Raw genomic sequence first — 16717 nt, forward strand, 5'->3', positions numbered from 1 at the left:
AGTTAGTTTTACTTAAAACATTTTATGTAATCAGGTCCAGCATTTTTTGAGTTAAATTAACTTATCTGATTTTAAACTTAAATATAATCTTCAATAATCATAAAGAGACTATAGAAACTGCAGGGATGGTCCATGTTCTGTATCACAATCCACGTTGGCAGAAACAAATCTTTTCTAAAATCTGTACCCACTATTTTGGTACTGTAGTCACATCCAAAGCCAAGAAATATGAAGATACCAAACCTCCAAACATACAGTTAAGACTCAGACTTTCTCCCTAAATTCCCCAAATTCTCTGCTAATTCTCCACAAACACAGCAGAGAGGGGAAACTCCAGTGATTACATATCCAGCTGCTGGCTGGGGGCGAAACACTGTAGCAACCAGGAGCAGTAAACTCGACAGGTCAACAGGTATAAAAGTGTTTTCTGACTCTGCTTTCAGTCACTAAAGAGCATCCATAAACATGCAGCTTTACTGGCCTCCTGGGAGACCGCAGCCTGGATGCAGGTACAGATTTCTGAAACCCAACACTGCACAGTTTCCAGGACAGCTGAGACCCTCCTATTGGCCAGAGAAAGGTCAATGCCATGGTAATGCCATGGTGACAGCAGATGGAGGCTAATACAGCTTCTTCTGCCATTAGCAAAGTACAAGGTGAAACATTATATGACCTCAAAATCCCATTTTCCTGAAATTACAAAATAATATCGTGGAAATGAACAAAATACAATACTGAAGTAGTTTTTTCAGGGAGCTGTACTTGAATATTTTTGAACTTTATTTCTACTTGAGTAGAGAATGTGTGTACTTCAGAGATGTTTCTATGAACAGAAGGAAAACAGTAGTGATGGAAGCCCTGTTCTTCCGGTTTCTTCTTGTTTTGCAAGCAATTTTGGTGATTATTTTAACTGCCTTTTGTGGTGAACCACCCATCTTCGATTATCTGGAGATGCTTTTTATGCCTGCTTTGAAGTTGTAGTGATATTTCTTCGGTAAGGCGTTAACTCCAATATCTAACAAGTAAAACTAATATATCTGTCTTTCTTTTCCTGCAGGGTGACCGGGTGTGGTTACGGGAGGATGAGCAGTATCTTCCCAGCACCGTGTCCTCGTGCTCTGGAGGTGTTGTTGTCTTTGCCACAGACTATGGCCAGGTAAGGTTAAATCCCATCTCTCCTCTTTCAGCCATTTTCAACCTTTTCAAAGAATGTTTACACAAACTTGGGAGCTTTTCCTGCGTTTTGACTTCAGGATCTTGGTTTACGGTTTCCTGGGCCATGGTGTCCTTCTTGTCTCCGGGCCCCTGCTCCTGTTGCAGGACTTTCTGATGGAAGTATTGGAGTGGGATTTCTGGTGCTGAGCGATGGTCAGACATGAGGCTCCAGGCTGTAACTCATCATTCAGCTTCCAAGAATGCACTTTGTTGCTCGTAAATTAGGATTACTATTTGGGAAAGGAACTTATTTTATTGTTACTGAACACCGGTTGCGTGACCTCTTGATGAGTCTAAAAAGAAGAAGTAAGACATAAAGTCCACGAAGTGAAGAAAGCAGAAGCAGAAAAACAACCCGTCACGTGACAAAGACCAATTACAAAGAACTAATTCGCTAATTTTTTCGTGGACTTGTTTGAATGGGTCGCTATGTCTTATTTTCCTGCCGTCGAGGCTTCCAAAACTACAGTTCTTCAAGACTTTGGATCAAAAGCAAACTCTCCGCAGAGATCCGGTTCAGCTTAGAAACATTTTTTTGGAAGTGGAGAAACTGAGGTGTTTCTATAGAGCTTTTGTATTCTGTTTGTCTTTTTAAACTGATTATAGTCGCAATATTAGGCTCCATGCTTTTTATTTCATTATTGATCTAATTTACGGGACATTTACACTCCTTCAGATGTGGTGATGTAACAAAGATGCACTTTTAGTCCACAAATTAGTTTTTCTCAGACTGCTTACTTGGCAGAAAATGCCTAAGGACCTGACTGTCCCACAGAAACACAAACACCAGGCAGAGTTAACCCTTCACTCTCCTGTCAAGGGCTATTCCCGTCTTTCCACTACCTCTTCTGACACTGTCCTGAACCTCCGAGAGAGCAACGGCTCAAAGAGGTTCACTCATAATTTGGGATCAGCTCAAGATGCGGCAAATCCCCTAAACCCCATCTGGTTCTACCTCTTTGATCCATGTGTTGCCAAAACAACGGATGGAGACGGGGTCAAGGACATATGGAACACGGGTTACTGTGCCATTTATGTATGTTTTGGGTTGGTTTTTAAGCATTAACATGAATTAACCACTTGAGCAGTTTTGAGGTTAGATTGACATGAAACATTTGGCCGTGGTTAGCTGTGATTTATCCTCTGTAAGGTGTTAAACTCCACAGATTTTGGATTGACTGTGAAGTGCCATTAAGGCACCAAGACGTGTGTATCTTCACACGGTGGCAATCGTTTGCTTTGGAAGCTTTGCTTTGACTTCAAACACTCAAGCAATCATGTGGAAGACAAACAAAGCTACCAGCAGCAGTGTTCGACTGATATGGGTTTTTCAATAGCCGGAGAGCTGGTCTGCTATTGGCTGATATATAATGGCCATAACAAAACTAAGAGTCATGTATGATTCTATTATATTCTATGTTTATTCTATGTCATATGTTTACAGCATGCATCCCTGAGAGTACAGTTTACTCTTGCGTCATTTTGCAGGGGTTGTCACACACCACTGTTTTACAGCTGCTTCTTCCACAATGTAAGCTTATGGGGAAAGTGTGTCTGGCCACTGTGCTCTTCCTCGGGGCTTCCTGAGGGCGACAAGGCTGCGTGTAGATGTGTCTGAAGACATGTTTTGTTCATCGGCCTTGTGAGCACAGACATCGGTCGATGCGGATTGTCTCAAAATGACGGATAATAACCGATAAATCTATCACTAGACCTTGTAGTTAGCATACTGTGACTTCTGTGGTGCACACATACACAGCTGGTCTGCCCTGTAGAAAACCAGCACAGTTCTGCTATCAGCTAGTTTACGACTCCTGCAACACCTTGGAAAGGCACTTTGGATGTGAGTTTGCTAAGAGGTGTCGAGCACTGCAGCGCTTTCAGTCACGTCAGTCGACTATTGGATGGAAATCAACTCTTGAAGTTTATCCGATAATCTATAAAACCTGGGGACACTGAGATAAACAGGCAACATCGTTTTCACTAGTTTTTCTCTATAAATAAAACCAGAGGGAATACCTGTGCAGGGTTTAGTTGGATGTTTGTTCAAGTCAAACTTTGTTTTAGCATCAGTAATGTTGAGTTAACTCAAACTAAGCAGGAATGTGTTGATCTGACCCTCTTAAACAGTGTTCCTTTGGTGTTCCTCAGTAAGGGTAGGGATGGTTGACAACTCAGAACACCTGAAGGATCCTCAGAAGGATCCTAATACAAAGTGTCTTGATGTTATATTTTGATATCTAGAATAATTTCCTACCTTTGGAAGCCTGAACTTCAGTGAGTTTAGACTACTAACAGCCACCTCTTCTCCAGTTTTAACAGAAGCCAGATTCACAGAGACAGCAAACTGTTTGGGTGGATTTACTCTCCACTAACCTCCTGTGCTGACAGCTTTAACAAAGACTTCCTGTGTAGCCGGTGAGCAGCAGAGGGTCACTACCAGAAGACGGCCTGTAAATGTGAGCGCTGAGGGATTTAGGGTCATGTTGAGCCAGCGTATTGTCCTGAAGATTTACTGGCAGATTAAGGCATTCTTATCTCCGGGCTCCTACTCACTCAGAGACTCTGTTAGACCTGCTGGTGACTGGAGCTAATGACCCTCCACAGCACAGTTTACAGTCTCAGCCAGAGGATGTTGAGCCGAGTCTTGTAGAGCTGATGTCAGACTTCAGGTGGTGCTTTGTGGCTCAAGCGGTTTTTACACTATGGTCATTAATGACTCTAGCGCCACCAAGAGGTTGAGATTTTCGCTTTTTAATGAACTGTTTAATGAAATTTGATTCATTCATGTTCCCCTCCTAATATACAAGTTATGTATCGCCATCATCAAATTAAAAACGTTCACATTTGTTCAATAGTTTATCGCCAGTTACCTGCAAAACTAATCACATTCCCATCAGCCTCAGCTGTACTGTTCAATTAGCAAGCAGTTAACATGCTAACATGCCAAACTAAGATGGCGAACTTTAGCTGCTGAACATCAACATGTTAGCATTGTCATTGTGAGCATTGTTAGCCTTTAGCTCAAAACATGGCTGCCGCACAGAGCTGCTAACATGGCTGTAAACAAACAAACCTGGAAACCACTTATCTTTGTTCTGATGTCTGAACCTGTACATCACTTTTTAATCATTTTCTTCTCTTTTCTCACTTTTCTTTTATATTTTATCCTCTTTGTTTTCATTCTCTTGTCTCTTTTTGTTCCCTCTCTTCTTTTTGTCTCTCCTTTTCTGTTGTGTCTTTTGTTACTTCTTTTGTCTGTAGATTGTTTCCTTTTGTCTCTTGTCATTAACTTATTTTACTCTTGTTTCTCTTTTCGTCTCTTCTCTTCAGTTTGTCTCTTCTTTCTAATCTTTTGCTTCTCCTCCTTCATTTTATCTCTTCTTGTTTCTTCTTTCTGTCTTATCTTGTTACTCTTTGTCTTTGCTTCTCTTCTTGTTTGTTTAGCTTTCTATCTTGTCTTCTCTTCATTTACCTTGTCTCACTTTTATCTCTCGAGTCTTTGTTTCCTAGTCTTTTTTTTGTCACACTGTAAAACCTGACAACAGATCTTAATAAAAGTTAACCTAAATGAAAACTCATTCACATGAATTAAACCCAACTCAAAAATGATTTTTTGAAGCAACTCACTTGTTTAAGTGAACTTAAATGTGTGCTGTGTTTTAATTATTGGTGATATAATTCTAGTTTGTTCCATTGACTGATTTTCTGTAAGTTGACTTGATATTATTATACAAATATAAGCATTGTAATGCTGTATAGCTTCTTAATGAGTGTAAAGATTTGATGTTGAATCACTTTAAAAGCCACAGAAAATGAATTGGCTTCCATTTTGATGATCAATTAATTATAAATTGTTAGTTGTCAGCTGTTTTGACAGGTAATGTGATAATTGCTTTAGTAGAAGAAAATTAAAAAGAATACGTTTAAACTTGGTTTATCTTAATTCAGATAAATTCTTCAAATTTTAAATAACTTTTGGAGATATGCTGCATATTAGTGTAATATACTCACTAGTTTTAAGTACAGTAAACTTAATTTACCCAAGTTACCTTAACAATAAATGCTCGAGTTATTTCTATTGAAATTAAATTCAAGTTCAGTGTTCATAAAGTTGCTGTTGGTCCAGGCAGACTGGGAGCTTTTAGAGTTGGGAAACAAAGGCAGCACGAGACGCTCACACTCAATCTGTATAAAGAGCTTTGAAAGAATTAGCATTAGTCGCTCAAAATCAACTTTATTCCAATGCAAACAATGAGATGAGTGTCAGATGGACTGAGCAGCATTATAGGACCATCCTGTTACAGAAGAGTCTCAGGTTCAAACCCTAAAACAGACCATGTAGTGTGTGCGAGGCACTGAACTCCAGCTGCTCATTTTGGGAGAACTCATGATGCAAAAAAGTGTGTAGTTAGTTCTTTTGTGTCTGCCCGTCATGTTGTGTGTTTGCGAGGATTGTGTGTTTTCATCCAGAGATTGATATGCAAAGGTGTGTTTCTTTGCGTGTGTGTGTGTGTGTGTGTGTGTGTCTACCAGCCGTCTGCTGTGTGTAACTGGAGATGGATGTCACCTGTTCAGCTTAGAGCAGATGTTGCTCACTGCTATAAACCCCTCCCACTTCAGTGTGTGTGTGTATATGTGTGTGTATTCATGCTTATTTCAAGTATATTTACACTACTAATAGATTACACTGTATATGTCTCTGAGTGTGTTATGATGTTGGAGTGTGTGTATATTTATGTTTCTAACTGTGAGCACATACAGTATGTTAGTATTCTCACTCTTAAAGCGTCGAATTAGATGTCTGAACAACTTCTGGTCATGGCTGCCATTAGGGATGAGTGAGTACACAATTATCTGTATCTGTTCAACTGTTCTGTATTCAGAATGGGCGTGGCTTAAACTTTATGTGGGCGGGGCTTAAACTGGAAGTTGTTCATTTATGCCTGAAATTGATTGATTGTTGGCATATTTATTAGTGAACGAATGACAGAACAGCCTCTTCCTTCAGAGGAAAAAAGAGTAAAGGCACGATTTACAGAACTAGTATTTCTTTTAAATAACACACATAATTATTAATAGATATTTAAAGCAGTGGCCCTAAGACAATTTGAGTTTGAGACCTCTGCTCTAGTACCTTCATTTAACCCAACATTTCTATTGAGTGATACAGTATCTTATAACACCAACTCTCAAATAGTGGGGCTGTAATTTAGGTCAGTGTAGTTGGTGGCCAGCGGATAATAAAAAATAGAAAACAACCTATTTTGTTCCCCATATTTATGATAGCAGTCAGCAAACAGATTTTGTTTTTCTCATTTTAAAATGAAAATCCATCGGCCACAAAGTACACTAACCAATTTACCTCAGTGAGACGGACAACCAGGCCTTTATAGATATTACAGAGAGGTCTTAGTTTAGTAAGAATCCTCCAGGTTTTATGATCTGCTCCTGACTTTCTATTTGCTGTGAATGCAAATCTAATCAAATTAGTGTGTGAGAATGTAGTGTAATCTAATTGTTGAATCTGTTGAGCATATTGTTCCCCAGAGGAAAACAAAGCTCACCTTTTTATCCCCAATACTGGTAAGACTGATTAAAGTTATTCATCCTCTGAAACATTTGAATATTGTTGTATATTATGTTTATGGAAGCTTAAAGTGGTCGTGAGTGGTTGTGAATGAAAGTGTCCGTACAATAAGTGTGTCTGTGTGTGTGTGTGTGTGTGAGTCTGTGCTGTCGGAGGTCGCGGGGTTTCTCTCGTCTTGCTCGGGTTTCGGTGTTTTTGACGGTGCAGACAGCCTCCTCCTCCTGAGCTGACTGCAGGACAATGCAGCGGGAGATGAATGGTGATTCAAAGAGCAGCTGCTGCTTTTGATGATGATGATGATGATGATGATGTGTGTGTGTGTGGTTTGGGGGGGGTAGCTTGAGGCGGGGCAGAGGGTTACCTGTTCAGCTCTCCGACAAAAAGAGCGAGGGGGCAGCAAGGGGGTGAGCGGGCTCAGCTTTCAGACACAAATGAAGAGTTTCACTCTTTCTGCTCCGACAAACTGATCGCTGGCATGAAAGTCAGAGTCGGTATTAAATGTTATTGAAGCGATTCGCCTTCAGTGAAAGAGAGACACGTCTGAAGGAATTACAGCCTGAGTTTCACACTGTTTTAGGCCTAAGGGCTGTTACAAGGGTACAATTCTGTGGAAACACTCAAATTAAAAGATGCTTAATGTTTAGTTCAAGCTAAATGTGTCAGAATTTGTAAGTCAATTTCAAAATCAGAAGTTTTTCCCGGAGGACAATCTATGCAACAAATAGCACCCACAGTGTTCGAGGTATGACTTTAGATGTCCAGGGTTCCAGAAGTCATTGTTTTGCAAGTCACAAGTAAGTGTCAAGTCAAGTCTGTCTCCTAAACTTTAAGTTTCAATGTCCTAAACAAGTCGCTCTTCACCAAATATAATGCTATGAGTAATGATATATTAAAGACCTCATTATGCTCTTTCTTTATGGTTCTCTCCTGAAACTTAATTGAATGCTGTCGGATTGGTTCAAACAAAGTGGATCTTGGGAATAAAAGGCGGGGTCAGTCATCCTGGAGGGTTGATTGTTGAGTGTCCTTCAGAGGTCATTGAATACCGAAGCTTTGGCAACCCAAAGTATTTGATGACCTGGGAGCAGGAACGCCACCTGTTGTGTTGTGTAGCTCACTCTGAACTCAACAATCAACTCTCTTTAACCCATAATAAATAAATCAATTAAATGTATCAAGTATTTTTAGGGCAAAAGTCTTTTTTTGATTTTGTCAAGTCGAGTCTAAAGTCATCAAATTTGTGACTCGAGTCCACACTTCTGGGGGACTAAATCTTGGTGATTACTTTTCATTAAAACACTCATATTCACCTGTAAACTAATATAACAGTATCAGGAAATATGAGTGATGGTCCGCTGCGGTGCAGAAGTACCAACATCAGCCTTCACCAATCCACGTTAGTTAAATGCTTCCTCGTTGTGCGTTCCTCTTAAGTGTCTTCTAATTGCCTGAACATAAATGTGAATTCACTTTTCTCATCCACATAAGTAAGAACAACACACATTATCCCGACTGATCCGGGAACAGAGCCCGCTGATCCGAGGGTACAGCAGTGACTCCCCCACCTCCTCGTCCTCCTCCTCCTGTAGTGATGCTGTCTAAATGGCTTTGTTTCTCAGAGATTTACTCCTGTTAGCATCTGTCGCTATAGGCTTAGCGCCTGGGCCCCATGGCTTTGTTTTCGAAGCATGGAATCTCTTCATCTCCACAACGACAACTGGACCAATTAGAAACCTAATTAGGCCAAAGCCAAAGAACCTGTCCTCTGCTGAGGCCTGCTGGGACAAGGACTGTAAAGATATGAATACTGTCTGTGACAAAGAGAGAGGGAGACAGATAGCGTCCACATTCTGGTTTGGCCCCCTCAGATCCAATAAAGGGAAATCTGCATAAAGCCAGGTCTATAAAGAAATGGCTTTTCCCAGTTTGGTGTGGAAGAACTTTACTGGTCTTACTACTACTACTACTTCTACTGGACCTCAACCCCATCTAACACCTTTGGGATGAACTAAAGCAGCGACTGCAATGTCAGGATGGATGGTTGAGTTTACAAAGCTTGGATTTTGATGCTACACACTGTTGCCAGGCTAGCTGTTTCCCCTTGTTTCCAGTTTTATGTTAAGCTAAGCTAACTGTCTGCTAACTGTAGAGTTATGTGTACCCAACAGACTTGAGAGTGGCTAAACTGGAAGTAAAAAGCTAATGTTCGGCTATAAATGAACTACAACATGGTTGGCCAATTTATAAATCTACAAATTGGAGATTATGGACAACCTCCATTATCTCCAATTTGTAAATTTTCAAATTGGAAATTTAGTGGGCAGGGTTAGGGCTAACAGTATCCATGTTGTAGTTCATTGATAGAATAATTATGGACAACCTCCGTAACCTCATTTCGCCATTTGTTAGCAACCGGTGGGGTAGGTGGGATACGTATTTTATGTTGTAGAACATAATCTTTTAAAGGGACACTTACCCACACTGACCCATTTGCATTAAGCTTTGTATTGTTAGAAACCCAGTCATATTTCTGAATGGTCGTGCACCATTCCCTCATTTTCCCCTGAGGATGGAGAAATACGGATTTTTCAGTGTTGCACTTCCTGCTTCCAATGAGTAAAAAATCGTCCATTTTCATTCACTGGAAAGCAGGAAGTCTCATATCTTTGTAGAAGGGGGTGAGACTACAAACACTCTTTCTCGGTCAAATAGGCACCAAATTCCAAAATTTATTTACATTTCGACTACATATAAACTCCACTTTCAATAAAGATTAATGTTTCCACGGGTGAAATGCTTCTTTAAGCTTGTGTTAGTTGAGGAATCTAACCAAGCTCATTCAAAATCACATCAACTTTGTGACAAGGGAACCGGAAAAACTTTTGGGTTTAAGGACTCATTCTTACCACTTTATTGTAAGAAAATAAAGGAAGTTCCTGTCATGTTGCTAGAAAAACATCAGGGAGGAATTACTTTCCTGACAAAATTGTTTGAATTAGTGAATCAATTTAGAGTTTATTTTACAACTTTACCAAAGAATATTGAACTAATTCCAAGTGCAGCAGGAGTGATCAGGCTCTAACAGCTGACAGAGAGGTGAAGCTGTGTTTACAGCAGCTAACTGTCCTCTCCGGGTCATCAGGTACGACTGCACGTCTGACTGTTGACTGTAAACAACATTGGACTAGTCTAACAAGTTAGTTATCTCCCTCTAACTGTCTAACAGTGGATCTCATTTCTTAAAGCACGAGGTTAATGTTTATTACAAGAAGAAACATATTTTATTGATAGAAGTCTCTGTTTGTTTTGGCTCAAATGGTTTTTATCACCTGGACTGACTGCAGCAGTAATAAACCCACATCAGAACATGCAGGTTGTGAACGCAGCGTTTATGAAAAGACTCGATCATATTTCATCCGTCTAAAAGACGTTTCTGTGACGTTCAAGCATCACTGAGGCTGGAATGTGAGAAATGAGGCCTGGCAGGATACTGGGGGAGTTTTTGGTGTTAATGTGTGTGCTGTGTGGGGGGGTCAGATCTGATTGACTCCTTAGACAGAGACCGGCTTTCTTTAGGAAGAGTCTCCCCGAGCCTCTCGGTCACAGCGGATCAACGACCTAGAGGCAACCCCAGAGTTCAGAGCGTGTATGTTTACATTCAGCTGATGCTCTTACGTACAGTCTTGTTTTATGCAGCTTAGTTCATGTGAGAAAGCAGATTATCAGTTATCCAAAGCAGAAGAAACGCAGCAGTAACAGTGTTAAAGGTTTCATTGGGACTTCTCTTTTCGTTGGATGGTGATGACAAAGGTTCAGTTTTAAGATGTTTTTGCCTCCACATAGCCAAACACCACAAACTGACATCTTGATTAAAGTCCTACTGTAGCTGAACCACAATATGATTGTACATTTCCTTCATATTTGGCTTTATTTCCTAGTGGAAAAGTTTGGAGAATTGGAATCTTGTGTTCATTTAAACAGGGGAGGTTCCCTCTCGTGTCATTTGTGGATATGCAGGGCTTGATGGTTAGCAAGTTAGTAAGAAAAGCTACTAAAACTGCTTTAAGTGGCTCACTGAAAAAACAGCTGATTATCCGGCTACAATTAGAAGATGATATAGGTTGAATACATCAGCATTTCCTATTGGTTGCAAGATAAATCTGAGGAGCTTTAAAAGAAGAGATTAAACAACAACTGAATTTCTTTTTCCTGACTTTCCTTTGTTGCATTGGTTTTTGAGTCCTAAAATGATCTGAATTGAATCATGTGGAAAGGGAAAATTGGTTTAGTTGAAGCTAAGAACTCCAGCCTAAATACACCTGTGATGAGGGCCCACATGTGGACATTGCCAAAAAGGTTTGAAACCACTGAAACACATCATAGACCTGTGTGTTCGTGTGTGTTACTGAAACTTTGCTGTTTGCGGAAAAGGCTGAGACAGCACTGGGTTTGGCTGCTCTCCTTTTTCCACCCAGAAGCCAGCGTGGTTAAAGTCTGACAGTGTAAAACCTCGCCGAAGAATCACAGAATGTAAATAGCAACGACTGCCCTAAACAGAGTTCCTCCAAAAAGCTGATGAACTGAAGTTTGATCTTCTCCCGTTGATCCTCTGTGACGCTGCAGTGATGGATCATTATTTGGAGCGAACCCCCCTCAGTGATCTCTGTGCATCCTCCTGCAGGCTGCAGACCTCCTGCAGAGCGGTGATAATTTGAGGTCTTGTATTAATTAACCTCACTGGCTCTTCCTTTTCATAACCGGACCGTCCTGTGGTCTAAACAGTCGGCTGATTTTCGGCTGTCGCTCATTAATGGGGAGCTGATGTTACTGAGTGCGTGTAGAATGCAGATCTGAAGAATAGCTTCTTTGTCTGTGTTTGTTCTCAATATTCTTGTGCTTTGAGACTCCATATTTGTTTCTCAGCACTCATTTCTGTGGCGCTTCATAAAAGTGTTTTATGTCCATTGCTCCTAGTTTACTCAAACTGAAATCAAAAGGATAAATACTTATCTGGAGGCTTTTATCTCCTGACAGTTGTCCTCTGGGGTGAAGAAAGTCAATAATTAAATTTTTTTGACATGGAAATCTCGATATTGTTAAAAGCAGTTAAATAATAACTTGTAGTAACTTTGTTTGAAAGCTACCTGTATATAAAATAATGTTTAAATGAATTTAAATAAATCATGGAAAGTATTCCCACAGGATTAAATGGTGTTCTTACAGCATTAAGCAATTATGTTGGTCCAACTTAATTTACTTGAGTTGTTCAAGTAAGTTTAGTAAAGTTGATTTAACTTACTTACTAGGTTTGGGTCTGACTTTAATTTAATTGGGTTGATCCAACTCATTTTACAGCTGTAACATTAAACAAAGTTGATCCAACCCAAGTAAATTAAGTTGACACAACAGAATTGCTTAATATTGAGAAAGCCATTAAATACATTTGTTTTAATTGTGTAAATGCAAAGGCTTACCTAAACTTACCTAAAAAAGTGCAACAACAAACATCTGGGCGATGTTGAACACAACGCAAAAGCCAACAAGTCAGAATCATTTTGAAACGCATGTTGATTTCAACACTTGATTGTCCAACAAACACAAAGCAATCATTTAACATAAAAACAGTGTTACACTAATATGTCGGACCTGATCTGTCTGAAATCTGAAAACAGTGTTTTTTCTATCTGTTAAACTGACCAAACATTGCATAATGTAACGACATATTTCAAGCAGAAGTGAGAAAAGTCTCAGTCAAATGTCCTCCTCGTCATTTCAGGCTGCTCGTATAGATTGTATTTACCCTTGTAGATATAGTACAGTAGATAATGGACAATCAGGCTACGCAGATAGTTTGCATGTATAAAATGCAAACTAGGAACCACTGATATACATGTGACGCTGAGCAGCATGGTGGTTAAGGCTCTTTGACGATGCACTAGGAGAGTTGTCATGGGAAGCTGTTAAACCTTGTCCTCAGTCTGCTGCAATCCTCCTCCAGCTCCTGACTGGTTGGTGCTAGCAGCCCAGGGTCATATTTACCTCAGCTATCTGCCATGTGTCACCTGTGTGCAAGGTGATGAAATATGAGCTGTGAGAGGAAGGTTAATGTTCTGCCCACAGGAGACAAAACCAGCCAGAGGCCAGAACATATTTACTCTGCAACTACAGTATACGTGTGTACAGTACTGCTGTACTTTTTGGAGACTTTCTACTTTTCCTCTAGCACATTTCAGACATTTTTTGTACTTTTTAACCCACTGCGTTCGTCTGAGGGTTGGAATTTAATGTGAATTTAATGTAGTGTAACTGAAACTCTTTTTCAAGCGAAACCTGATGACTAGTAATCAGTCAGACAAACCAGAAGCAAAATATTCCATATTTTATATCCAATGTGACACACTGTAGGCAAAATAAAACTGTAAACTGTCACTGTCTCAAAGCTTCAAAATGTAGATATATCAGGAAATCAGAAAAACATCTGTTTTAAGTCAATGATTTTTAGACATATATTTCTCCATCCCCTCTGTTCTTGCAGCTTTTTGTATTTCTTTCCTTTCTAATTCCATTCTTTTCCTTATTCCTTCCTCATTTTCTGTCTTCCTTCTGTATTTTCTTTAATTCCTAATTTTCCTTCCTTTCCTACTTACTTACTAAGGTCCAGTGTGTAACATTTAGGAGGATCTATTGTCAGGGAGTTGAAATATGCATCTTCACCGCTATATGTCACTAAATCCGACACACTGGTCCTTTGAATCAGCGGTTCTCAACTTAAACAAAAAGAATACACATCCCTGCACACTGCATTTACACGATAAGTAAGTAAGGTATACAAAATGAGCTGTTTTCACTCAACAGGCATTTGTGGAAGTTTTTCTGTCAAAATAAAAACAGACAGACATCAGAGAGCTCAGCATTTAAAATTGTTTTGTTTTTTTTACCACACACTCCGACAGCCATTCAGAACAAGTCCGCCCACTTTTGGGTTGAGAAAGCATGCTTGAAATGATCTGAAAGCATAAAAATCCCCCAAACTCCCTAAAAAATGAGGTTTTATTCTAACAGTGAACTCTAATCCTTTTGATACTACAGTACATGTTACAGCGTTCTTTAGTCAGCATCTGGATGCTGTGTTACTGCTTATCGTTCCCTTATTTCACCTCGACCTGCCTTCACTCCTAAAGCGTTGATTTATTTTCACCAGTGAATTTGAGCCTTTTAAACATTTACAGCTATTACTCCGTGTGCTGCCAGAGGACTGTCTCTCTGTCCTCCAGGCTTTCGTCCACGTTTTACACTCCTCCAGTAACATGAGATCATCATCTGTCAGTCAGGAGCTTCTCTGCTGTAAATTACCCAGTTAAACTGTTTGACCAGTCAAACAGAGCGAGGCTGTGAGAATCTGGTTCTAAACATTTATATTTATAAAAATATCTGTTCATTTCTGTATGAAAACACACTGCTGTCTGTCCTGGTGCAGCTTCTTTTCCCAGATGTTTTCTATCATGCATTATTATCTCTGCGACACAAGAATATGTGTTGCCAAAGGTCGTAATGTTTGCTATATGATACTGGAATACAAAAGTGTCAGTAAACCACCAGAATGAATTTCACTCCACATCACTAAGATGACTTTTTTTTGTGTCTCTTCTGAGACGTTATGAAAAGCCGCTGAGGTCTTTGGGGTCCTGCCTTTATCTGTCCTGGACCGGCTCAGCTTGGTCATAAACGAGGCAAACTTCGAGAGAAAGCTGAATCTAAAAATAAATAGAAACTTTGATTTGAGTGTCAGGCCTGGCCTCAAACCAGTGAATAAATGACCCACAACCGGACCAGCAAAAGAGGAAGTGGACCAGCTGTACTGTAAACCACACACCAGGAAACAGGGTCCAACGTTTTCCTGTGATTTTAAAATGATTACCTTGTGCGAAATAAAGAACAATTAAGTTTGATTGAGGTTAGGTTTGGTTTTAAGCACATGGTTTTTACATGGTTCACATCTCCATCTCTTTCCATTCTGTGATCCAGGTGTACACCTACAAGCAGAATGCACTTACCCGCCAGAAGGTGCAGCCCATGCACCACAGCAGCATCCGAGGGGTGGAGGACATGGCGACCCTTGAGGACCTTCACGATGGCGCCATCCTGCACAACCTCTTCCTGCGCTACCAGCAGAGACACATCTATGTGAGTTTACAAGCTGCGCCACACCTGGTGGCTTTGAACACTGAACAGTTTTCAGTGCGGTTGAACTTTAACCTTTTTTAATCAGCTTGGGAATCACTTAGTGACCCAAAAAGAGATTCAAACTTATTTATTTTTAATAAAAATATACAAAAATACACAAAAAACATACAACAACACAACAATCACTGACGTTCATACACAGCAAACGTGAAAAGCTGATGGGGGAAGAAAAGTTAATGAACCTGTTGTTTTTAAAAAAAACCTCATTGGCACTACAGTAGTGATGGGAAACGTTACCTCATTTTGTGATAAATAACCTATTTTAAATGTTTTATTTAAATTTAGTAGACAAACAAACATATACAAAGTATATCATAAAAAGGGAAGAAAATGATAAAACAAAAAAGAACTATAGAAGGCAATAATGAAATAAATAAACAAAATGAGCTTAAAAAAATAACAAGTAAGAATTAAAGTTTTACAAAATGATATAAAAATAAATGAGTATCCTCTACGACTGAACCCACATTTTGTATACTGTATGAACATCAAAACATAGCAAACTTTTTATAAAAGCACCTAAAAATCTTTAGAAATATAAAGTAATATATCAGTATGAAGTTTTTATCAGACTTTTCACATGATTTTTATTTAAATTTAAGCTTCTTAAAAAAGAAACCAGAAGACAATAAAGAACAATTGGGCGAAAAATACAAAAATGAATAGAAAATTGTGTCTTATTTAATGCAGTGGAATGAAACTTTCTGGCATGCCCCGCCTTTAAAAACCCCAAAAAGTTTATGCTCCCCACCAAGGGTTAGGGTTAGCGTCAGGGTAGTCTCCTTTTTACTTTCACTCCATATCTTTCTCCTGGTCATCCACACCACACAGTTTGAGAACCACTGATTTAATGTCAAATTCATGCAGATTAGCAATCAGATCAGATTTAGTGTCATAAATCCTTGACGTAAAGATCAGCACTGAGGAATGAGTTTCATCAATCACACTGACGAGAGAACATCAGATCTGCGAGCCTCTGGCTTCAAAAGCCCAAAACAAACCGACTCCTATCTGCAGTATCGTGTTGACAGCTCGGCCTGTCAGGGAACAGTGCCTTCTTTTAAAAGGTCTATACGCAGGAATCTCCCATGAACTGAAGTTGCTCAATCATTACACAACAGAGATAATCGTCTAGACGCAGCAGATAAGAGGAGGTGATGACTGGGTCAGAAAGCGGAGGGAGGTTGTGTTTCTCTGGGTGGATCGGTGTACAGTGAGGTTCCCCATGGACCTGCTGTCAAAAACAATTTGAGGCTCTCTGCCTCTGATTTATTACAAGCAGCAGACAGCGAAGGTTCACTGGTGTGAAATACACGTGTGGAGTTGATTGAAAGGTTGTTTAACTGTGCTGAGTTTAATGCACAACATACAGGACACACATGTACAGACAGAGCAAGTTATTCACAAGTGGTTTTACAGATTTATATAAACCTGTTGGGTTGGCTGCTTTACCTCAGTGTGAAAGATTACAGCATGAATACAACATAGATTAAACTGAGATTCTTTTGTTGTTTCTACACAGAAAACCTTTTGTAGAATCATTTTCAGATTGCTGATGGTTGGAGATCTCAGCTCCTATTAATAATTGGGGGATTTCTAAATGCAAGAGCGGTTGATTGAATGACGATTGAAGAGTGGCCACTAACCATCGTATAGTCCTTACTTCAA

At 39.7% G+C, this 16717-nt stretch overlaps 1 protein-coding gene across 1 annotated transcript in view; it reads left to right on the forward strand.

The window, feature by feature from the left end:
• The first annotated feature begins 1054 nt into the window (after positions 1-1054).
• myo10 (myosin X) overlaps positions 1055-16717 on the forward strand; it is an 85613-nt gene continuing 69950 nt past the window's right edge. Inside the window, exons 1-2 of the mRNA XM_035670935.1 lie at positions 1055-1156; positions 14831-14989. Of these exons, the coding sequence (XP_035526828.1) occupies positions 14879-14989 (111 nt within the window). The 5' untranslated portion in view covers positions 1055-1156; positions 14831-14878. The remainder of the gene's footprint in view (positions 1157-14830; positions 14990-16717) is intronic.

Source organism: Morone saxatilis, unplaced genomic scaffold (assembly GCF_004916995.1).
Source record: "Morone saxatilis isolate NCDOM2014 unplaced genomic scaffold, NCSU_SB_2.0 Contig23, whole genome shotgun sequence".
NCBI lineage: Eukaryota > Metazoa > Chordata > Actinopteri > Moronidae > Morone > Morone saxatilis.